Here is a 23,530-nt window from a genome sequence, read left to right on the forward strand (position 1 = left end):
TTAGAAAGGTGAAGGCACAGATGGAACTAAATCTGGCCACTGCCATAAACAATAATAAAAAAATACTTTTACAAATATATTAGCAATAAAAGGAGGGCCAAGGAGAACCTCCATCCTCCGGTGGTTACCAGGGAAACCTAGTGACTGAGGATGCGGAAAAAGCTGAGGTGCTTAATGCTGCTTTTGCCTGTTTTTAACAGTCAGATCAGCCGTCCTCAGGGTACTCAGTTCCCTGAGTTGGATGGCAGAGATAGGGAGGCCCTCAGTGATACGATCTAGTGATGGTCTTGGCAGTCCTGGAGTAATGCGTGGACTTGATCATCTTAAAGGTCTTTTCCAGCCTAGTTGATTCTGTGTTACTGTGATTAATGTTCTATGAATAGACGCAAGTCTCTTTACTTTGAAGGTGGCATCGCTTGTTCTCTGATAAGAGTGCACTGGAAAGTACCTCCAGACTGAACTCTTCACTCTGTAAGTTTTATACTGCAAAATAAATTCATACTCACAATTAATTTGATAGCTCTATGCTAAAAATCATAAAGAGAAATGAGTGAGAGCACCAAGTTTCCCTACCAAACGATTCTGTGTCAAATATTGTTAAAAATAACTTACAGAACTTTCTAAGGTCCAGTAAAGTTTTCCTAATTTTGGAATGTAACTGAAAGTCTAACAACGAAGAGCAGTAATCTGTAGTTCACTAAACTTGTCTTGTTCAGCAGGCGTTTATACTTAAAAGGTAAATACCACATTTCTTTCAACAGAAGACTGAGAATTAGTAGATCCTGCTGTCACGGGAAGTAAGGCAGGGCTCTCAAGACCTCTCCTTTCTTTTGCAGAACTAGATCTATCTTGACTTCTTGTCCCTCAAGGAACCCTGAAGGAAACCACCTAACAGCTGTAAACTCCTGCTGCCCACTTGAAGCATTTCCTTACTGTTTGATACCTGGTTCTACACCCACTGAACTGCCTCTTTGTTATGAAAGCCCTATGAAATGACAGACCAATTCATTGTTTTTTACGCAATGCTTTATTACCATCTTTAAATTAGCACAAGAAAAAATTTATCAAGTCACAAAGTGCAATAATTTGTTTTTTTAAAAACAGTTTTTCCCAAAGCAATTCTCTAGCCTACAAATTACCATGTTGCCGTCCCTCCCTGTTACCAGGTTCAGTATTTTGAGTGAGACCCAGTAAAGGGATTGAAGAAAGGAAAAAACCCAAACAACAACAAAAGATCAAACAACCACCCAACAACAAATAAAATCCAACCTGAAAACCCCTTTTCCCACAACTCAACACCAGAACCACTTAATCAAAAAATACTTTCCTGTTTACAATTCTCAATAACCTACTTCTGTACATGCTCCCTCTTCTGGGAAAATGACCAAACCCCCACCACAGGGCTAGATAAAGAACTCTAGTCTAGCGTGGCCCTGTACTCTAGTAGTTAGGGCATTCACCTCTGAAGGATGAAACTTGGTCAGCACTTCTTTTCAGAAAGCTTTGGTATCCTGGTAACTTGACTATATGTTTGAAGAGCAATTGAGGATGTAGATACCTAAAGAAGCATATTCATGATAAAAAAAGTCATGGTCATAGTGCAGTTAGTTCAGCAACAGGGCCACGAAAATGATAAGGATTGGAGCATCTGTTATGCAGGGAAGAGGCTGAGAGAGCTGTGATTATTTAGCCTTCAGAAGAGAAGGCTCAGGGGAGGGAGTAAAGAAGACTGAACCAGTCACTTCTGGACCAGACTCACCTGAGCAGCTGTGGCATCTGCATCCTTGGCGATGCTCTGAACTGAACTGGAAAAGGCCCCAAGCAACCTGCACTAATTGACTCCACTTTGAGCTGGGCAGTGGGACTTGACCAGAGGTACCTTCCAATCTCAATTCTATGTTTCTATGACCAATACATGATCAAATGTCTGTCGTGAGGATGGAAGGAGTAATTTAACCCCATAACATTATATTGCATATTTAATGATTTGAATCAACATTTCCTTGTCAGCATACAGTTAACCATCAATGTGCAAACAAGCCAACACGCTTTTTAGCTTTGCCCTATGAACCATAAATGTTATCAAAGTACTTGGGACAAGTAACTGGATACTATCAAAGTATCCTCATGTTAAAATAAGCTGCTTAATTACACCAAATGATCTAAACCAAGATTGTTATTATTTCTCAATTTTTTTTCAAAATGTAATTTTATTCTTGCTTTTGTGTAACTGCCAAATAAGCAGCAGCTCAGTCTGCCAGTGAGGAAAGAGCAACAGGCTGCAATTACTGACTGCAACAGCTCCCCTGACTAATGAATCTTGCCTGCCACGAGCTTGTAACATTTTTGATGCACTTTGTACGCTTTTACAACACTCATAGGAGTCATAATCTACAGTTAGATGATTACAGTTAGATTATGAACTACAGATTGAAAAGAATAAAAATCTTATGATTATCAACCCAAGCATGGCTCAGAATGCAGACTCGGCTCAGCTAGAAATCCATGTGCTTAAGGACACAATGAAAAAAGCATCAAAATCTGAACTCACAGCAGCACGAGCAGTGTGTCATTATTGCTAACTTTAAAATAATTAAGAACATTTTGCTTAACAAGAATCATTAATCAGAATCAATGCTTTTTGGCAGCATAGTGATTTCGGTAGTTGTAGTTTCCTGTAACTGAAGACGTAAGAACATAAGACAATGGTTTATACCATTTCCATATGCATGCTCCCCTTTAAAGAAAAAAAAAGGCTGTGTTGATGTCTAACCATTTAGAGCACAAAATTCACATTTAGTTTTACAACCAGTACAATAGGCAAGAGAATGGTATTTTCGGAATTCTTTAACTAATTTCTTCTTCTGCTTCAAAGGAATAGTGAGGTCATTGTCCATCTCTCGAACCAATGCGAGAAGATACTGATTTGTTTGTTGTTTTTGCTCTTCGTATTCTTTAGTTGTCACACGCTGACAGAAGGTGAAGCCTTTGTGAGAAATCAGAGGTTCAGATTAAGTTTAATGCATTATCTAAGAGCCTGATTAAAAAATAGGATCAGAAATGTAAGTATACTGATATTGCAGTTCAGATGCAATTACAGTTTTCTACAATGTCGAACAGCCCTACACTGAGCATGGATGAACATCTAAACACTAATTGCAAAACTAAATTTGAAAATCAGTGTTGTAAGTGCAATATCACAGGTGTTTCCATATTGCAAACAGGCCTGCAAGAAAAAAGCCAATACAGTTCTTGCAAACAGAAACCATAATGAAGAATGCTACGCAACAAGAACGTCATGATCCAGCAATTCCCTGTGAATCAATCAGATCTGTAGCAAGGTCCAGTACATAATGCAAGTGAACAAATACTTTGGAGAAACAGTTGTTTCTGAAATCAGGAAGAGAATTCAGGAACTTCTAGGTGACCAGCCATGGTGTGGGCACCAGAAGCAGAAGTGATGCAACAGGCAGCGGTTCAGGGTGAGGGCAGAGCAAAGAACTCGAGAGATATGCAACTCAAGCACAGCCTAGCTATAAAAAGGTTGTGGACCTATGCAGTAGAGTACTGCCCTGCAAGGATTCAAGCCCCATCATTAGGCAGGTGAATTCTGCCCTGAGGAAAGACTGGCATTCAGCTACCCCACAGATACTTTTTCCTCCTATACATGTTAGGGAGGAAGTTGGCTGAACAGGTACAATTGCCTAACAGGGAAAAAACTCTTACTATTCCTTCTGTATTCTACACCATCTTCTTGAAGCTTCACATCGAGAGTGGTAATGACCTGAGCTACCAGATTTTCACATGGACTTGTCCCTCCCTTCTTTTACAATGAGTCTGTCAAACACCAGATGTGAAATACTTTTCATGTTTCAGTGGAGCCAGCTCCAGATTGCTCTTTCAAAGGAAAAGCTTAACAACTTCTGTCAAAGAGAATAATTCTTAAAACTTCAGGGAGGATCCTTTAGTCCAGCGGTTTCAAGTGGCTTACTAGATTTAAGCCAACCTCAGAGTTCCCTCTGTTTTTAGTACTTTATAGATCCAGGAGACCTAAGGATTACCGTTCTGCATTAAACTGACCCCTTTTCTTATCAGGGTCCCACAGCCTTCCCTCTTGCTCCCACCTGCACTTCAGAAGCTCACCAGCTGAGACTGCTCAGTAGCTCCCAGGAAAGATTTTCCTCCTGTCTCCTCCATAAGAAAAGGAAAAATGTAACCAGAGTATGAGGCACACAGGAAAATAGCAAAGTGCCATGCTGGAGAGCTTACAATCAGATCAAACTAGCTACTCAACAAGTAGATGGAATCTATATGCATTTATAGATTGAAATGCCAAAACTTTGTAGGGAGAATACAGCACGGGGTTTTTACTTCACTTGTCTGTTCAATGGGCAGATGGAGATCACACAGGCTCCAAGAATTCTGCAGACAGGCAACTCTTTCCTCTGCTGCTCATCTCTGTGGCTACTCGATACTTGGAACACTGAACTGGAAGCAATTTGGGCACATTCAAGAACTCAGCACAGATGGTAACAGATTCTGTACCCAAATTACTTCTCAGGCAGCTGCCATATTACATAGAGTATGAAACAACACAGTAACTTGCAGTGTGATTCAGTTCCCTAATGGTTTCTCTTCAATGTTTAAGCACATAATGCACTGGCAATAAAGAAATCAAAAGGAAGAAGATGAAGATTCAGAGATAAATTCAATTATTTAAGCCAACCCTTTTAATCACAGTGCTGAAAGATATTTTTGGCAGCAAGGCCAGATGGAATGTTAGCTCATAAAAGAAGTGAGCTGGAAAACACTAATCCCACATGCATGCCCAGTGTCAGATGCCTTACTTTTAGGCTACATGACCCTTCCCTAAGTCTTACACTCTTATGTTTACACAGAAAAGGGAGAGTGTTCTTCAAAACACTAAACAATCAAGGTGTGTGCTCAAGACATCTATCAGAACCCCAAACTACTGAGCTCTAAGAGAATTTTTAGGTCTTTCATGGCAGAAATAAGAGTGCTGTTCCTAAACATAAAATCACATCAAATTCACAAACCAAATTATAAGCAAGTCACTTCAGGAAGCACATTTCACACTGATTTATCCAGAAGTAATTATTTCATAAAAAGAATTTGTAATGTGTTCAAACTGGATAGTTAATGGAATTCTTGTTTTCTGTATTCAGACATCGGTATTTTGCTTATAGCAGATAATTATTTAGTGAATTAGCTGCTAATACTTTAATGCTTCACTTCTAATACAGGAAAAGAACATAGCCTATGCAGAATTACAGTCAACTGATGATAAACTCATTTTTGTAAAATGGTTTATATAAAAATGCATATCACATCATCTACCTGAACTGGTATCTGGATCTTGTCCTTCTAGCAAACTCTCAAGTCTCCTACTGGTTAGCTCCAGAAGAGTTAAAGGAGTCTGAAAATACAATCCAACAAAGAAAAAAATTACAAAAGCAATACTTCTGTATTTTAAGAATCTAGAGCTTTCAGATGATCAACAAAAAAAACTCCAAACATTTAATCAGCTGCAGAACTCTATGCTTACATTTATTCAGGTACGCAGCCAAAGTCTCTCATAGAATTGCACTAAACCACATAGTTTTATTAGAATACATGTTTATTTCTTGTATTTCTGACAAAAGAAATAGGAAGCAGGATATTCTAGATGGTGTTTTCCACTGAACTGTGGCAAACAGTGCAGTGCAGACCTTAAACTGATTTCAGCTTATATAATACACAAAGCTCTCAACTGCAGCTGTGGAAAAGCAAGCCACCATCCGTTCTGCTGTGAAGCAGTGGGCACTTCATTTATCAGATTTGGCTCCATCTCCGGTCACGTCAGAACCCTCAGCAGCAAACAAAACCCAAAGAAACAAACAAATTATTTTGGCTGTATATTAACACATACAAAACTCGCACAAACCACTTGATACTTTCAAACTAAACTGGAGCTAATTAAAAAAATCTCCCATGTCTCTTCAGCTGAGGTCAGAAGTGGAAATGAATCTGTTGTATGAGAACTAAAAATAACATTTTACTGAAACCAGATCAATGTTTCTGTGAAGCTTCTTTGTAACTGGACAGTAACTGCCTACAGCATTTTACAGCTATATTGTAACAGCTAATTAGTTCATCTCTACCTAATTTAATATTTTAGTGAGGGCTTTTATAACTGAGCAAAACAATAGAGAAGCATCAGAAAGTCAATATAGGGTCTGGGAAGGTTGCATCTTTTCACATGTGTGACAACTATGGAATATAAAGGAGACTAAAATATGTCTGCATATCTACAAAACTAATTAATTTAAAAAGAAAGACCATTTCATTTTGCAGTTCTATTTTATTTAATTTAGAAGTTAAAATTTGAAGACTCCAAAGGAACTGTTAGAGTTGTCAAAGCTCTACACCACGGCACAAAAGCATGCCATCTTAAACACCACACAGAGTATGTCAGCTGACCTCTAAAGGAGAAAGACACTATGAAAACTAAAAATTCAGTAGGCCACCATCAGAAACCAGGTGTTGAAAGGCCTCTATAAAAATTTCTTAATACTTTAAACCTTTTCTTAACAGAAATGATGGAAATAAAGGGAGAGGGTACTATATATAAGGGATTGTAAATTCTCAGAAAGCTGCCCTCCATGGCTTGGAATAGCTTCTCACCCTGCTTGAACGTACCATTAAACTGTAACAGGAACATTAAACCCTGCTTCTCAGACGTGTCATCTCTGGCACTTCATGGCATTTAACATTTAAACTGACAAAGCAAATGAGGTAAGGAAAATGCTACCTTGAAGAGGTCGGAGTGGTTGTCCATCAGAAACTGAGTCAGCAGTTCTGCCTGTGGTTTTGACAATGTCTTACTTTGTAAGATGAACTTCGTGCAAGTCTTGATAATCACCAATCTGTTCTCAAACTAGAAAAAGAACCATTCAGATTAGGCATTAGGTTTACTTGCAGTGTGTTAGCAAAGACTAAGTATAACAGGATGCTATCAGTGGAGAAGAACATTTTGATACTTGTTTTGAAACAAATCACATTGTAAGGCAGGAAAAAGAATACTTCTAACTCTGGGGAAAAAAAAAGATTAGTTTTCCTATGGGAAAATGCTACTTCCCACACTAAACGTAACAGATACTTACTTGTTTTTGTAATTTGTAGCTATCCGATTCGGACGCAATAGCTATGAATGTCAGGAGCCTATGTAGCTCTTCTTGGATATTCGGTGCTAATAATTTTAAATAAAGTTGTGATGCCTCTAGAGCTTGATCTGTTTTTCCTTTTTCTGCAATGGAGTAAAACAGCGTATCCAGTGAAACTGTTAACTTTCAGAGTCAAGAATACATATTTTAAATCCAATATTAATCCAATTTTTGGGGGGGTTTCCCTCCAAACAATGCAGGTTACCTCAATGACTTCTAAAACCTTTAGACAACACTCAATACAGCATTTAATCAATGTAAGCTTACAGGCTTTGTCCCATAGTTAGTCAGGGAACAGATGTGCTTAAACAATATATACAGGACATTACTATGTTTTGTGTGCAACTGCAAACATCACTTCAGTGTTTGCACCTGTTTGTGTTTACACATCTTCATATTACATTCCAGGATTCATCTCCAAAAAATTAGTGAGCTGAACAATTCCAACTTTCTCATTGCTTTGAGGGTTTTGTTTGGTTTTTTTGTTTTGTTTTGGGATTTTTTGGGGGGTGGGAGGAGGAGGGGTTGCTGTTAGATATTCATTTGTTGGTCCACCCAAATCCTTCCCACCTTTTAAGCCATTAGGTTATGAGTTTCTCAAGCAAATGTGATAAGGCGGAAATAACTTCCAACAAAAACCCCTTTAGATAATTCTAGTTATCCTTACTTTGAAAGTGAGGAAGTATTGACAAGTCAAGTAGCTTTCTTAAGAGCAAGATGAGAGCAGATACAGTAATAGAACCTACGTATGATTTTCTGGTCTCTGTCCTATAATTGGGGACAGAGGTTATATATTATAAGAAATAATCCAGTACTTTAAAGGGTGTACCATGAGCCATTTGAAACCATTTTTGTTTAAAAAGAACACCAAGAGTAAGTGACCCTTTTATAAAAGGGCAAACAAAACAGCAGGAAGGAACTGCCAAAAGACATGATCAAGACAGGTAAAAAGTGTAGATATGAAGACAGGAAGTTAAATCACTTCTAGAGAAAAGCTTAAGAGTTTCTCTGGTCTGACAAAGGCTTTAGTGAATTTCTTTAAAAGACTGTGTGTGTGTGTGTGTGTGTGTGTGTGTGTGTGTGTGTGTGTGTGTGTGGAGGTTCAGTAAGCCAAATGAACTCATTTAACCAACTGCATTCGTCTTTAACATAAGTACTCTAGACATGTTTATTTTAAAGACAAGCACAGCAACACATTTGCCTTCGCACCAGATATGTATTATCAGCCATCTTAAATCAAACTGTTTAACAACTGAGGAAAATACGGTTATAACCATATATACATTGATGACAAAATGAAGTGGCACTTTAGCGATCTGCAGCACTTCTCAAATTAACTTTGAACGTGTTTTATATATGTAGATGTTTATAGCTAGCTCTAGCTCTCTCTTGCACTAGAGTCAGGACAATAGGACTTTATCAAAGTAAGGTTAACTGCACTGGATTCTACTTGATAATTATTAGTAGAATCCAAGTTGTTATGCACTGATGGCCGTAATATATTCCATAGCACTGAGAAGGAAAAATAGTTGGAAAACAGTTAATCACAATCTCCTAACAGTGATCTAGTATGAACTAGACCACAGCCAAGGACCCCAGAAAACAAACTAATATATTCAAACATAGAATCACTTCCTAATGATAAAATTATGGTTACTGCTTCATCAAAAAGAAATAAGGCATTAGAAACTGCTTGTGAGATAGTCCTACTCAAGTTGGAAAGATGACCAAATTAAAGCAAGAATAAGAAAGCAGAATAGACCTTGACATTCACAGGTCATATAGTTTAGATCAAGCAGGTACTTAATAGAGATGTACAGGCAATAAAAGCATTAGAGTTATTCAGCAGAATTACGCTACTGTCTTTTCCCTTGCCTACAGATTTGGCTGTTTTGATTCTCTAATTCATATATTCTATAAAATTGGTTTGTATCAGTTTTGCATTTAAAGTGCTTTAAACATTTAGCAGAAGTTACTTGTGTTTAAGTCAGTTATTTCAAACTGGCATTCTTTTTTTGTGGATGGGTTATGTAATTTTGCAATAGTTTCCTTTTCATTACTTCTATTATAATTTGATTTTTTTTTCCTCTTTAGCAAAATACTAAAGATAAAGATATTGCTTTTCATATTTTTGTGAGGTTTTGGCCACAGGATCTACCCCTGTGCTCCAATTTTTACACAGGCCAACTGTGCTCCTATGCTAGTAAACTTGTCATAGTTCTCTAAAAACTGAAACATTTAATAACACTCCATAAACCCTACAGAACTGAAGAACTAACAGGGTTATTTAGGGTAGGATTAATCTTAAATTTATATTTTAATTAAATCTTTGTGTTTTACTTGTGAGCATATGTAGGGAGGATTGGGAGTGATGGTGAGGGAAATCACAGCCTGAATCATAATCTCAACAGCCCCTTTTATAATTTTAAATAATTCCTATTACTAAAAAAATCTTAAGTATATAACTTACAAAACCCTATTCTGCTTAACAAGAAAAAAAGTAAAATCATTGCTATAAAGTTATGTTATTAGTCACAAGTAACAATAAGGGAAATTCTGACTAGTGGTAAGAAATGTTCACAGTGAGAGCAGTTATATATTGAAACAGGTTACCCAGAGAGGTTGATGAATCTCTATCCTTGCAGATTTTCAAAATTCAGCTGGACCAGGCCCTAAGCGACTTGGTCTAACTTCAAAATTTGTCCTTGCCTTGAGCAGAGGTTCTGATTAGCAACCTCAAGTGTTCCCTTCCAACCTATAAATTAAAGTGCATCTGCAATAGCATTGCAAATGGTTCCAGGTTGCTCTTACCTATAAGGTCTATAATTCCTGAATGAATATCGAGATCCTGAGTGTCAAGAAGGGAGTCTTTCTTTTGACTATAGTACTTTATTATAGTGTCAAAAAGAATCTTCTTGTACATATTCAGACTGCAGGGTTTGTTAGTGCTTTGAGGTAACTGCTGACTAACCATCACTATAAACTGGTCTGGGAAATACTCCAAGCATTCAATTGCAGCATAGAGCCATTTGTCAAGCCTGTAGAAGGAAAAGTTAGTTTTAGTCCTTACTTTAAAATGCTATGCCTATTATCATTTAATCCTTTAAAGAAAATTAGATAGAAATAATCACATAGGTATAGTCACATATTTGAACCACAGCATTAAACTTGTTGCTTATTAAGCAGTTTGTGTAACTTATTTCACCACAGTAGTTCAAGGACCTGCTCAAAATAAGCAACTTCCATGGTTTTCCAATGCTACAGACAGTACAGCTGAGGTATGCCCAGATCAAAACAACCTGCAATCATGACGGACTGTCACTGACCCCAGGATACTTGCCTGATTCAGCTAGTATTTAAAACCAAACACAACAAAAACCCACCAGGGATAACCAGGATGGAAAAGCAAGGGACTGAATATTTACAGAACACAGAGAAAAATAAAAATAGTTTAAATCTCAGAAGATTGTGGAAGCAGTTTATTACATTATGTACTACAAAAGCATGAGTTTTCGTAAGCATTTTTTTATCTGTATGACTTAACTAGAGAGAGAAAAAAGTAAGGAGACTCTAAAATTCAGGTAGATAACTTCTTGTTCAAAGAGGAAGGTCAGAGGAAAGTCACTAATTCAACCATTTCGTACAGAATAAATCTAAAATTATAGAACTGTGGGGAGCAGAGGGACGATTTTACCTGGCTCTCTGGATATAAAATAATTTGAACTGAACCAATAGCTTGTGAGAAGATGCAAATGTAAGATCCACTGAATCTTATTTTTATCATGGAGAGAAGAAAAAGATTTTGATCCTGCTGCTGCATAGCTAGATAAAAAGGAACTTTTGTCAGAACTGCTGCGCCAACAAGGATTGTACAAACTCTTCAATGCATAAATGGGGTAATACAGTAAAGTAATACCATTTGAAATGGTATTTCAAATGGTAATACCATTTGAAAACTGAAGGCAGAAAATTACACATACTCCTCCACCTTCATATTAGGGACAATTGATCCTACAACTACTTGTAATACTGATGGCTGTTCTCCATACCTGGATTTTTCCATTGCTAAGACATTTTATAAGCCAGACCTAAATAATATGCTGTCTACAAAGATGCTACTCTACCCCCCACTTCAGTAACTGTAGAATAATGAAATAAGCATTTAATTTTCTTAACAGTCACCTGATATATTAGCAAACACAATGTTATATACACCTAAGGCAGAATAATACAGAGTAAGAACCATGAGATATTGAGAGACATAAGCCCACCAATCACCCCAAAATCAAGTACAACAGAAGTGTAAAGCTCAAAAGAAACAGTGTTCATTAATGCATTCTTGGAGGAAAAACCCATGGAGTTAAGATGCTATCCAGCAATAAGCCTAGTTTGGAACCAGGAGTTTCATTAGCTTATATAAAACTATGTGCATATGTAAAAATATTAGTGTTTTCTCCCTAAAAAAAGAATACATTAAAACTGTAAAAAAGTCTCTTCAGGTACACAGATTGACCTTAACCTAACAAACAGATTGTGTTGATTTGGCAGAAATAAGCATTACTAAGTCATACACAAATGCGGAGACATGCCTTGACATATTCATTAAAAGGACATGCTAAGATAGAGATCAGCCTAAGTGCAATCAACAGGAACACTACAAAAATAAGAGAACATTTAAGGAAAAGAGCTCCGAGACATGCATATTTTCCCTTCTGTATTCTCATTGTATAAGTATTCTTAAGTGCCACAGCTTAGCTTCTCCTTTTCTTGCTGCTAACAATGAATGCCTTATTGACTTTATATCTTCACAGCACCACCACTAAGAACTGTGACAAACAAGAAGCCTTAGAATAAATCTTTTCAAGTTCTAATATCTGTTATAGAGACCGAATTGTGACATGGCTGGTCTAGAAACTAGGAGTGGTTTCAACGCTTAAGATTAAATTTTTAACATATACTTGAAATCCTCAGATGTCCAATACTAAACATACACTTTTTGTGAATTTGTTTACCACTTCTGACAACAAAGGAAAGTTCATTAATGCCACCTCTGCCTACAAGCATAAAGTGTAATGATGTCTACTTAACACAAATCTTTGAATAGTAAAATAAAGCTTTTACTAAGAAATCCATTTTATAGATGTACAACTTACTCAGGCAAGTTTAAGCTACTTGTAATCTCTCTGTCCAGGAAAGTATTTGAGATAATCAGATCTTCTTCTTTGCCAAAACCATCTGGTTTTGTCTTCACTGAAGATACCAAGATATCTTCTAGAAGCGGAACATCAATTAACTGCAGCAGTCGTAGCAGGGTTTGCTGTTTCCAGACATCTTCTATTACTGTTACCATAAACAAACAAAAAAACCCACCCTTGGAAATAAGATCTTATGTAAAACATTAACCTTTGGTTTTAGTCACTCAAGAATGTTTTGAGTGTTCAAGAAGGGAACAAAACAGGAATGCTAAGAAAGGAGGCTTTAAAAATAACATCTCTCCCCATCATGTTAGAATTAATAATAACCTACCCTAGTTAGCAATATGTACAAGACAAGTGAACAGCAAAGGAATCCTATAATAGACATGTACTTAAACTTAAAACCCATTTCTTTCTGAAGTGATATTTGCATAAACAGAATAGCACCATCCTGCAAAACCTTAATCCTGTTTTGTTTCTTTCAGTTTACTTACTATGAGCATTTACCCATTAAGCACTCATTTAGCTATTTTGTCATTACTGACATGTTAAATTCAGGACTCTGAGGGGCAGTGTTTAACAGAAATGAACTACTCATTCCAAGTAGATACAGTGAAGAACAACCAAGTTTTAAAAATTCAATCCTCACCTCTTTTTGAAAGCAGATGAGTTGGTTCATTAACCATGATCTTTGGAGGTAAAGATGCATGAACATTTATTGATTTAAGAAGCTCCTCTACCCTCTTTTTATCCGCCACGTCTAATGCTAAGGGGCTTGAAACTGTTGTTTCACTCTTCGTTCTGCTTGGGGGAGGGAATAAATTACATGTATAACAAATATGATCTGGACACATTTATCTTTCTGTCACTTTCTAAATTGCTGTTAGATCAGGACTTTAGGGTTTCATTGTATCCGGGGTCTATCCTGCTGCTAGAAAAACAATCATCCACATCTGCTTTGTGGAAAGGTCAAGGATATTGTTTCCAAATGCTGTTTATTAGTTCCATTTCTTTTACCAGCTTCTAGCAAGTAGCTCAGTCATGCCAATTCTCAGATTTCAGCACAACTGACTGCAAACCAAAATGATTCTTAGGTTTATGCTACTGTACCAGACTCCATCTTTTAAACAGCAAAGTGCAGATCAAAGCACTGTAACATTACCAAGAAATACCAAGTAGCATCTGTGATTTAGGCATGCCGTTTCTCTAAACTGGCATGTATTTCTCAAAAGCCTCCAATCCCTAGGTTAGACAGACAAAACTTCATCTACAGTTAACCCATACCAAGTTTAAAAAAAAAAAAAATCAAAATAGTTCAGAGTAACTCACTTGGAACGTCTTTTTGTCTTCTGTTTACAGATTTGCTCAGAAGACAAGCTCTCACTGTCTTTATTCTTTCTCGGAAGAAGAGGAGTAAGACTGGTATTTACAAATTTATAGAGACTAGTATTTGTGTCTTCAAACTCTGTTTCTTTCTCATTCTTGAATAAGTAAAGCTTTGCTCCAATTGGCTCGAACACCTTGTGATCCATCAACGCTTGGCACACACGGACTCCCTTCAGCCGAGAAATATCATTGCAGCTTAGGTACATGCTTTGCATAAGATGGCTCAGTACCACATCAACGGCATTGGAGCCGGTGAAACAGTTTTTATATGTTCTCAGATGTTGCCTACGTCTTTTGATTTCCACCTGACTGTGAAGAGCATGAATAATACTATTCCACAACTGAGTTGCTTGAAAAGGACCATCACAATCTGCAAAATATATATACGAATGTTTTACAGATGTTTACAAAGCTTTAACAGTAAGAAAATAAAAAAAATTTTACCCTCTGAAATAATTTGTATATATATGTTTAAAAGTTCTTCAGAAATCAGTTTAATTTTACAAAGAAAGAAAAATATAACAGTTCATGAACTTCTTGTAAGTTGACTCACACACACAAGGGTAGAGTCAACACAAGATAACAAAAAGACACTAAAAACAGGCGAGGAAGGGTTTTTTTATTGTTGTTACCTCATGTGTAGTATGTACATACACACACCCCTTAACTCATTACAGAATCACAGAACAGCTGAGGCTTGCAGGGACCTCTGGGGTCCATCTGCTCCAACCTCCCCTGAGCAAGCAAGGCACCCAGAACTGGTCACCCAGGAGCATATTCAGAGAGATTTTGAGTATCTCCAAAGGTAAGGCATTGATGAGAACCCCCCAGGCCTTCTATCTCCAGACTAAGCTTCCCCAGCTCTCCCAGCCTCACTTATGGGGGATGCTCCCCAGCCCCCACTTTCTCCTCCATCACTCCCAGCTTAGCTCACGACAAACCGACATTTGCAGTACATTAAACCTGCCTGCCCCAGGCTTTCTCTCCGACGCTCAGCCGCAGCCCTAGCAGCGGCGCTCCCCTCCACGACGACTCGTTGGGGTACAGCTGCTGACCGCCGCACCTGCCCCTTCCCGCCCTCCCCTCAAGGCCAACGGCCCCTCCCGCGGCACCGGCAGCCCGAGGCCCCGTCCAACGGGCGGGCACGCGCCGGACCCTCAGAGCCCGCCCCGCTGCCCCGGAGCCGCCGCCAGCCCTGCGCACGCTGCGGAAGAAGCGGCCGCAGCAGCGGGGAGGCGGCCGTGACTCTTATCCCCACCTCGCCGCCGCCCGCTCCCCCGCCGCGGCTCCAGCTCGCTCTGACTGCGGAGCCTCCTGAACCGCGGAGTCAAATAAACCGCCATAACAGCAGCTGGTCCCGCCGGCGGAAGCCAGGCCAGTGCATCACTTCCCGCCCTCCTCCACCTCCCCTGGCCACCGCCCCAAGACCGCCCCTTCGGGGCGGAAGTGAGCGCGCTCCGGCCGCCCCCTCCCCGGCGCTGTGGCTGTCGCTATGGAGTAGCTGGAGCGGGACGAGGCAGAGCCGGGACCGGAGCGAGAGACGGAGCCGGCGTGACAGGCGGCGCGCCGGGCCCACGGGGCGACGGGCAGCCGGGCGCTGCGACAGCAGTTTCCCACGGGCTCAGGTAAGCGGCCTGCCCCCCGAGCCACGGGGAAGGAGCGGCTGCTCGTGGCCTAGCGGCGGGGCGCGGGGCGCGCAGGGCCCACAGGGGCACGGGGCGGTGGCCTCGCGTCCCGGGGGCCCGGCGCAGAGCGGTGGACGGGAAGGGGCGGCCCAACGAGGGGCGATCGTTGCGTGAGCGGGGCCTGGCGGGGACCGTTGAGCCGCCCGAGCCGGTGGATCACCTGCCCGCAGACACCGCTCGCTGCCGCCTGCCTGTGGCCGTCGCCTGCCCCAGGCAGGCTGCCTCCGGTTGCCCCGCGGAGCTGCGAGGACAGCCACCGGCCCTTCGGCAGCGGGAAAGAGGGGAGTCCCTTCGCGCCGCTGGCGGGGGGTTCTCGGCGGAGCGGTGTGAGTCCGGTCTCGCTGAAAACAGCAGTAAATACTTTGTCTAGGAGGACTGTCTCTAGGAGAGGCGGTCCAGGGGTTTGTGCAGCGTTTAGATTAGGTTCCGCCTGTCAACAGGCGCCAAGCAGATCCCCCTGCATGGATCTCGTGCCGTGAGTTTCTGGTGGGGTTTCAGTTGCAGCTCAGTAGCGAAATGATGAAGAAAAAATTGTGAAGGCGATTTGCAGTGAGGACAGCTACACCGTGCGCAGTGCATCATTGCATTTGATTCTCAGGTTGTTTTTGTAACAAGTGCAAGAGGTTGGTTGTGCCTGAAAGATGTGTTGGTTTGGGGTTTTTTGCGTGGTTTATGTTTTATTTGTTTTCTCTCTTTGAGAGTCGGTTGTTCTATCACCTGTTTTTTCTGTGAATTCATCTTTGTTTGGGGCAGATGGACAGGATGGAAGTTTAGGTTGGGTGGCATGAAGTACTCGTGCACCTGCCTGCTGTCTTGGTTCACAAAGGGGAATCTCAGCTTGAGATGTGTTAAAATGCTGGAAGAATGCATGATGCATTGCTTTACAGTGTGCGCTCATATCCATGCATCAGACGAAGCTATGAATTAGTTATGGTTTATTAGAATAAATTAATAGTTTTAAATCATACAGTTGTTTTACATGACATGAGAATGGTGAGGAATTGAGGAATCTTTGTTTTGGATTTACCTTTATTTCACATTCTGAGTGTTTTGCCCCATTTCTCTCATTGTTGTGCTGGCTGTTTCCTCCTGTCTTGCTAAGTGATTAGGTTGTCATCATGCTGACATATTGTTTCTGATATGCATCAGCATAGAGACCATTATTGACTGGGAGGAGAATTTGTGAAAAAAAACCCACATTGCCCATCCAGATTTCTTTTTAGGATTAGTTCCACGTTTCATGGGCTTAGTGTCAGTAGCGTGAATATTACCCATGAAATTCAAACAGGAAGACATCAAAGTTTTCAAACTTACGTGGAATGTCCTTTGTTGCTTGTCTGAACACTGTTACTCTTAATATCCTGTACTTTTCTCATTTATTACATTTTAACTTGAAATGAATGTTTCATTGTGGGTGACTTTCTTTGTTGTCCCATGGTTGTTAATTTTTCTATAAATAGTAGCTTAGTCTTAAAAGAACTAAACAAACCAGGGTTTGTACAGTTGCGAACTAAAACTGCATATTTCAAATATGGTTAAATCATCATGATTTGCTGTATAATAGATACTACCCAAAATAAATGTATGGGTTGGTTTTTTTTTTGGCGTGGATTTTCCAGGTATATTTTACAGTCCAAATGCTGATACGAGGATTTCTACAAATATGCAGTGTTAGATGGACGTATAAAACGGAAGCTGCTTATTGAGAAATAAGTTTCTCAGTACTCCTTACTCTGTAGCTAAATTAAACAGTGGTTTGCATACCATCAAGCTGGAGAGGAACAGGTTGGACAGGGCCTGCCAGGCTTGATTTTTAAACCCTAACCCTTCAGACACTGGAATGCTGTTAACATTCTTACATAGTGGCTTTTCCAGGCTTCTCACTAGAGTTAGACTTTCACCCACAGCAGAGGGCACTTCTGATTTAACCAAGGCTACACCATTTTTCCACCAGCTGTGTAGAGATGCTCCCTTTCAGATTTATACAAAGGAATTTGAACATGCATATGCATTTTGTTCATAATATCTCCACAATTAATTTTGCAAAGTCTCTTTAGTTTTCGGAGTTTTAACACTAAGATTGTGTTGCATTGATACTAGAGAAAATTTGATGGCTGGGAGTGAATGAAACAATGCAAAAAGCACAAGATTTAAAACCAAATAAATTAGATTTGTGGTTACCTTAAACTCATTAGGATTGATTTTATAGTCCTTTAGCATATAGAGTTTGCCCCATGGAATAGCTGCAGAATAAAACCTCTGAGAGCTGGAAACACCTCCCATTTAGAATACTCTACGATCCTTGTTTCTACCTTGTTTCTATCAGGTTAATGAAAAATTCCTTTATACAGGGATATTAGCCGATGTCTAACAGCTCTTTGGTCTTGGGCTGCAGAGTTAGGAATTGTACGCATTTTTCCACAGCACAATTCTTAAAGTAAAATTAATATAATGTTATAAAATGTCACATAGTGTAATAAAATAATTAAGGAATTCTATGTTCCTGTAATTTATTTCCAGTTATGTTCTCAACAAAACACTTAATAAATACCAAGCAAGTACATAATTATTCTTAAGATTATCTCATTATATTCAGGCTCAGCTCCTCATCTAAAACTCACAGTCTGCAAAATTAAGACCAACTCCACCTTGAATGTGCTTGCAGTTGAAGCTGGTTGTGCTCCTGAGTAGTCCCCCTTGAAGCTATAACTGCTCTTTCTTATTTTAAAGTTGAGTATTTGCAAGATTGAGATCTGTGCAGCACAATACCTTCCTTTTTTATATTTTCCTAAAACTCCTAGTCCGGTTCTTCATTTAGTAGCATAAATTTGAGTCAGCTGACATGGAAAATGGGGAAATATCTATCAAGCTAGAGAATTTAGTGTACTTCTGCATTGCTCTATGGAAGAATACTGAAGGTGGGCTATAGCTGCAACAATATACTGGAGCGAATTGTTCAGTAACTCAGGTAATTTTTAAGAAGTTGTTTAGTATATCTATTACCACTTTCAGAAAACAAGTCTATCATTCCAATGTAGTATTAATCAAATTATTTGTCCTGATTTCTAATGGCATCAGATCTATGGGGAGGAAGATGTGCATGTCCGAATAACTTTAGTGTCGTTGATTTCAGTCAAGCTATAGAGGTGTCAAAAAACTCCATCTCTGTCTTGGATATGGGAGAAGCTGTGGAATAAATGTAGATATTATGCAGGCCAGAACATTGCTGTATAAATGTATATAATACAGTGGGAAGAGCTTTAATTCGTACAAGCAAGCACCTCACGTGATCAGAAGGACATTGGGACTGATTAGTCCCAGTGCTCACTGGATTATTTGTTAGTGCCTTTGCTTCTTTTGTCCTTGTTACCATGACTTGATAAATATCATCTTTGTCACAACAGAATTTTGTCTCTGCCATCCGAATAGTAATGACTTTCTCTATTTTTCAAAGTAGTTTAACACAAATTATATGCCAGTGAGTCGAGTATATGACAAATAAAGCCATAATTGAAAATAATATTTCTGCAGATGCAGTACATTTCCTGATGTGCTATCTTAGGTTTATTTTACTACAGGTTGAAGAAATAGTACTCCTCACACCTTTTTTGAAAGAATGAAGACATATCCTTAAATGTTGCTTTTGAATATAGCACATAATGCTGATTCCAGGAATTAATTTCTTCTTGCATTCTCTCTTCATCTTTGCTCACACTGATAAGGAAGATGAATGTCTATCTCTATTTTTCACTGTTTGTTTCCTGTCTTCATTCTTTCTTGTGAATCCATATCAGAGGGACAATTGTATAAATGGGACATAGGCTTCAGAACTTCTGTCTCCAGAATAGGCAAGTCAGATTTTTTGGAACTAATTATGACAACTTAGGAAACTGTGGAAATACACACTAAAGGGAAGATGAACTGAATTGTAAGCTGCCACCATCTTTTAGCTCATAAATTTACAAGGTGATGTAAAAAACTTCCTTGCACAATTTTTTTAAAATAAAGCATAAAGAGATGGTTTCTTTTTTCCTTCCCTTGCAACAACTGATTAATACTTAAGCTCATTAATACTTAGATCATACAAGTAGTGATGTCAGCAACCTGATGGGTAAAATACTGAATTTTAAGCTTTGACAAGCACAGTATAGGAAGGAACACATTTTTTCTTTACTTCTGAATATAATACACATCTATTGTTCTGCTGGTCTGGAATCTTAAGCAATGCCTCCCTGAAAATGTGCAGTTCCATGAACACTGGAATTAAAGTACCCTGTTTTCTTTTCGATTTGGTTTTCTTTGTTGATTGATATTGATATATCAGGCGTGAACCTTTCCCTTCATGGGAGCAGATTATAGATTCTCTGCTTTGTTCAGTTACCTGTTTTCAAGAAATGGTTGAATTTCTCAGTCCTTAATTGCTTTGTTAGGTCTAATGAAGAATGATCCAGAGATTTAGAAGTTTTTGAGGAGGAGTAGAAGCAATAGTCATAGTGAGGTGGGGGTCAGTCTCTTCTCCCAAGTAACAAGTGATAGGACAAGAGGGAGTAGCTTCAAGCTGTGCCAGGGGAGGTTAGATTGGATATTAGGAAAAATTTCTTCACTGAAAGGGTGGTCAGGTGTTGGAACAGGCTTCCCAAGGAAAGTGGTGGAATCACTGTCCCTAGAAGTGTTCAAAAACTGTGTAGATGAGGCCCTCAGTGATACAGTTTAGTGGTGGTCTTGCCAGTTGTGGGGAAGTGGTTGAACTTGATGATCTTAATGGTCTTTTCCAATCGAGTTGATTATATGATTCTATGATGTATAACCTCCAGGCATACCCACGCAAATAATTTTGTGCAGTATGAATATGTATAACTGCAAAGCCTGGGAAGTTACATTTCAGTATTCTTTTTTGTGAGTTACTCCTGTACCCTGTTGGATCCTTGTGTAGGTGTTAAACTTTTCAACATGTGTCTTGTGTTAGCAGAAATTGAGAAACCCTTTTTTTTTTCCTTGTCTTTGTAGGATAGTACATTGGTGCACAGTTGAGACAATGGAGTCCATGCTGAATAAATTGAAGAGTACCGTTACAAAGGTAACGGCTGATGTCACCAGTGCAGTCATGGGAAATCCTGTTACCAGGGAGTTTGATGTTGGCCGACATATTGCCAGTGGTGGTAATGGTCTTGCTTGGAAGATATTTAATGGAACTAAAAAATCGACAAAACAGGTGGGTGGCCAAGTAAAGACCTAAGTTTATAAGTTAGTTTGTAAGCATTAGATAACAGCCTGTTAGGTAGCAGTTGGTAAGTGGCATTTAAATACAAAATCCAACTGGACGGACTAATGCTAAGGGTGGTACCCTTAGGGAAAATGAAACGAAGAACTGAGCGTCATTTAGATATAATGTCCTCAGCTACATAGGTGATAAGCCTTCACTGCTGGAGAAGAAAGTGGTTTTGCATTCACAGCGTACAATTCCAGACCAAGATCTAAAAGAAGAAAGAAGCTTTTTTTAACATGGCTTGGTTCTCCAGTTTATTTACCTTGCAGCTTTTTTTTCCTGGCATCAGTACTGACTTTTTACAGTTTAAAATAATCATGAAATATGCCATCATTTTTTTCTCAGCAACAAAGACTGTAGTTTTTTGCTCAGCTTAGTTGTAAAGCTAGCAGAATTAAGGAGATAATGGTTTGCACTTCAAGACTCCTGTAATTGTGTTTAGCTTTTATTGTGGTAGTTCTAAATATATTAATGTTAGGTAAGACAACTTTCTGTTGTTTTGACTGTGCATACATTAGCTTTGAAATGAAAGCTTCCTATTATTGGAACTTTAAAGGCAGATTCATTTTAGAACTGAAATATTGTATTGTATACCTTATGGCTGAAACAAACTGATGGCAAAAAACACTGACAATCTTCTAAAAATAAAGCCCCAAAAAGCTGGAGGAAAATCTTTTTCTGGCAAAAGACCAAACTAATATTGGAATGCTTTTCAGTATTTTAGTTCAGAGACTGTTTTGCTTTGCACAGTGGGAGGCTTTGGTAAAACATGTGTTCGCATATTGAGTTACATTCGAGTATTCATTGAAAAATTGCGTGAGTGCATATGGGTAAAATAGAGAACAGAAATGAAAGGGAAAACAAACAATGTTTCTAAAATCAAGCACTCAACTGCTACCTTAAAATTTCCCTTGCTTTTATATTCATGACTTAGTCTGTAACATGATCACGTTTAATGTCTTTTTTCCACTATATCATTCCGTTTACAGGATAGATGGTGAACTGTAGTTATTAAATATTTTGGGTTTGTTTTGTTTTTTCTTTTCTTCCTTGTTGTTCTGTGCCTAGTCTGTGATATTATTCCCCACACTGTTCAAAATGCCATTGAGAATAGAAGGATTCGAGTTTGTGTAGTGTTCATCACTATAGTGCTAGAATGTTTTACAGGTATTGTTCACATGCTTTGTCAGTATGCAGTGAGGTAAATAGGAAGAGGTATTGCTATTCCATTATCATTACATTTTCAAAGCTTTTAAGGTCTTTAACTTAGAAATACTTTCTAGTTTTGTTTGCATCCTTTACGACACACCAGCCCAGTGAGAATTATTTCTCTCCCCTTCCCTCCCCCCCCCCCTTTCTTTTTAGCAGTTGCATTGGCTAAGATAGGAGCAGGATTTTTGCATTCTCTTTGGTTTATGAGGTGTTTATGTGGGTAAGTAAGGACACGTATTTTAAACTGTCAGTGTGTGTTTCAAACTGCTGTGTGTTTAATAAGGAATGCAGGATTGCAAATAGACTTGGAGGATGTGGTGGGTTGACTCCGTGGTGGGTTGACTCCGACCAGCACCCACACAGCTACTCACTCATTTCCCCACCCCTAGCAAGCTGGGGGCTGAAAATAAGAAGAAGAAAAGCAAGAAAACTCATAGGTCCATATCTGGATATTTTAATAGGTGAAGAAAGCGGGAGGAAAACCAGATAAAGCAAAGGAAATTGCTCACTACATCCCACCGGCAGACTGATGCTCAAGCTAGTCTGCAAACTACAGCCACCTTGGAAGCCAAAAGCCCCTTCTCTCTCTACTCTAGTTTTTACCACTCAGCATGATGTTATATGATATGGAATAGCCCTTTGGCCAGTTCGAGTTGGCTGTCCTGGCCATGTCCCATTCCAATCTCCTGCCTATCCACAGCCTACTTACTGTGGGAGCAGAGTAGGAAAAAGAGAAAGCCTTGACCCTGTGCAAGGAGTGTTCAGCAACAGCCAAAACATTGGTGTGTTATCAATACTGTTTTAGCCACCAATCTAAAACACAGCAGCTTATGGAATGCTATTAAGAAAGTTAAATCCAGCTCAGTTGGACTCAGTACAAAGGAAAACTGCCCAAAGAAGCTGGGAATAGGAAATTTGGGTGTTTAGTGATTAAAAATACAAGGATAAAAAAGCTTTATGAAAGTGTATATTAGCGAATAGCAGGTCTTTGGGACAATGGTCAACAGGATTCCCCTGAAGTACACAAGCGCAATCAAAGCGAACTGATTGACACTTTTCTGTTCAGTGTCTAAAAGTGTTCTAGATGAGTAAATATGATTAAAGCCCAGTTAAGTCCATCCTGTATGTTGCATGTTGTGGACAATGCTTACTCCTATTGGCACAGGTGACATTCAATTCCTTGGCAAAGGCACTGTAGAACTTAAACACTGATCTGTTTCAGTGATTAATGTTAAAAATCTAAATTCTTGGCAGTAACAACAGATGTTTTCTTGAAGGTCTTCATCCTGGCAAATATTTTCACAGTACACATCATAACATACAGCTGTCTCAGTGTCATCACTGAGCTTTACCTAATATCACTTTGAAATATATCACTTGGCTTAAACATGTGGGAGGTGAGACAGAAGGTGCAGGTGGTCTTGTGTTTGTGAACAGAACTGAGATTTAAACTTAGATCTCTTGAATGGTCAGTCTAGTCCCCTAGATACTTGTCTATACTTACTAGCCCAGCATTACCAGTATACTTGTTGCAACAAGAGCATGTTGAACAAGGTGTGTATA

General features: G+C 39.2%; 2 protein-coding genes across 7 annotated transcripts in view; one reads left to right on the plus strand and one right to left on the minus strand.

The window, feature by feature from the left end:
• Window positions 1-489: 489 nt before the first annotated feature.
• DEPDC4 (DEP domain containing 4) lies at window positions 490-15,147 on the minus strand. Of its 3 annotated transcripts, none has more exons than XM_030478599.1 (9): window positions 15,063-15,147; window positions 13,748-14,174; window positions 13,068-13,219; window positions 12,377-12,563; window positions 10,035-10,261; window positions 7,164-7,306; window positions 6,812-6,937; window positions 5,359-5,437; window positions 490-2,986 (listed from the first exon to the last, which is right to left on the minus strand). In XM_030478599.1, exons 1-9 carry the CDS (start codon window positions 15,145-15,147, stop codon window positions 2,769-2,771), a joined length of 1,644 nt encoding a protein of 547 aa, XP_030334459.1. In that variant the 3' UTR covers window positions 490-2,768. The 3 variants fall into 3 exon arrangements, with proteins under 3 accessions (XP_030334459.1, XP_030334460.1, XP_030334458.1); XM_030478600.1 differs by having other exon boundaries at window positions 12,377-12,494; window positions 13,068-13,222; XM_030478598.1 differs by having other exon boundaries at window positions 13,068-13,222.
• Window positions 15,148-15,237: 90 nt separating this feature from the next.
• Window positions 15,238-23,530, plus strand: part of SCYL2 (SCY1 like pseudokinase 2) — a 36,740-nt gene continuing 28,447 nt past the window's right edge. For all 4 annotated transcript variants that reach the window (XM_030478473.1, XM_030478474.1, XM_030478475.1 and 1 more), the window contains exons 1-2: window positions 15,238-15,429; window positions 20,497-20,701. In XM_030478473.1, the coding sequence (XP_030334333.1) occupies window positions 20,525-20,701 (177 nt within the window). In that variant the 5' untranslated portion in view covers window positions 15,238-15,429; window positions 20,497-20,524. The remainder of the gene's footprint in view (window positions 15,430-20,496; window positions 20,702-23,530) is intronic.

Source organism: Strigops habroptila, chromosome 3, assembly GCF_004027225.2.
Source record: "Strigops habroptila isolate Jane chromosome 3, bStrHab1.2.pri, whole genome shotgun sequence".
NCBI classification, from domain to species: Eukaryota; Metazoa; Chordata; class Aves; order Psittaciformes; family Psittacidae; genus Strigops; species Strigops habroptila.

Bases quoted from the DNA above. Each gene is read 5' to 3' on its own strand.
- DEPDC4 (XM_030478598.1), bottom strand. From the start codon at position 15,147: ATGGCGGTTTATTTGACTCCGCGGTTCAGGAGGCTCCGCAGTCAGAGC. The intron at 14,175-15,062 runs GTGGGGATAAGA...TATATTTTGCAG, and splicing joins GGGGAGCGGGCGGCGGCGAG to ATTGTGATGGTCCTTTTCAA. The intron at 13,223-13,747 runs GTGAGTTACTCT...CCCTCCCCCAAG, and splicing joins AAGACAAAAAGACGTTCCAA to CAGAACGAAGAGTGAAACAA.